Source organism: Sinocyclocheilus grahami, unplaced genomic scaffold (genome assembly GCF_001515645.1).
Source record: "Sinocyclocheilus grahami isolate Dianchi unplaced genomic scaffold, SAMN03320097.WGS_v1.1 scaffold28977.1, whole genome shotgun sequence".
NCBI lineage: Eukaryota > Metazoa > Chordata > Actinopteri > Cypriniformes > Cyprinidae > Sinocyclocheilus > Sinocyclocheilus grahami.
The window spans coordinates 1,746-2,516 of NW_015520753.1; the positions used below are offsets into that span (position 1 = coordinate 1,746).

Below are 771 nucleotides of genomic sequence, written 5' to 3' on the forward strand. Positions count from 1 at the left end.
CACACACACACACACACTTCATGCAGTTATTTCTGTGATGTGATCACTCAGGTGTGTAGACTGACCTTCACGAGAGCAGAATGGAGGTAGATGTTATGAGGCATTATGACGGCTCCCACGATCCCGACGGCCTGCTCCAGCTGTGCAGGTCCACAGCCGCTGCAGTACGGCACAAACATGCCCTTCAGCACCGCGGCCTGGTCTGGAGCCACACGCACATACTGCAGACAAGCAGAGCAGAGAGACACGTCACACACCTGCTGTTTCAACATTGACCTGCTGACAACACGCTGCAGCTGCACTGAACCTCGTAACCAAAGCTGAGGGCCATGATGGTGATGAGGAACCCAAAGAACGCCTCCAGCTTCCTCAGACCTGAAGAAAACAGACCAGACACTCGCATTAGAGCCACGACACCAGCCGGTGTGATCATTCTCATGCTCCTTCAGTGCAGACCTACCGTACTTGTCCAAAAACAGGAAGACAAATGTGTCAATGATGGTGATCAACACTCCAGCCCACAGAGGAATCCTGCAGAAGAACATCAACCATCAACAAGACAAATTAACTCCGAGTCTACACACCCTCAATCAATTCAAACACTCAATCCCTCAATAAACACACTGTGAAGAGCTCATTAATATTTATCAGAAGGACAATTATAGCTATACATGTCAGTTTGATCAAAGAATAATTCACTCAAAGTGAACATTAGCAGTAAATGTGCTCATTCCAGATCAGGATGAGTTTGTCTTCATCAGGTTTGTAGAA

The 771-nt window shown here is 47.6% G+C and overlaps 1 protein-coding gene across 1 annotated transcript; it reads right to left on the bottom strand.

Moving 5' to 3' along the window:
- Window positions 1–47: 47 nt before the first annotated feature.
- LOC107580269 (natural resistance-associated macrophage protein 2-like) lies at window positions 48–545 on the bottom strand. The gene is made up of 3 exons (XM_016265996.1): window positions 461–545; window positions 308–375; window positions 48–221 (listed from the first exon to the last, which is right to left on the bottom strand). The coding sequence occupies exons 1-3, from the start codon at window positions 543–545 to the stop codon at window positions 48–50; spliced, it is 327 nt and encodes a 108-aa protein (XP_016121482.1).
- Window positions 546–771: the final 226 nt, after the last annotated feature.

Coding starts and splice junctions, on each gene's coding strand:
- LOC107580269 (XM_016265996.1), bottom strand. CDS start 545: ATGTTCTTCTGCAGGATTCCTCTGTGGGCTGGAGTGTTGATCACCATC. Junction 376..460: donor CCTGTTTTTGGACAAGTACG/GTAGGTCTGCAC, acceptor TGTTTTCTTCAG/GTCTGAGGAAGCTGGAGGCG. Junction 222..307: donor CCCTCAGCTTTGGTTACGAG/GTTCAGTGCAGC, acceptor GCTTGTCTGCAG/TATGTGCGTGTGGCTCCAGA.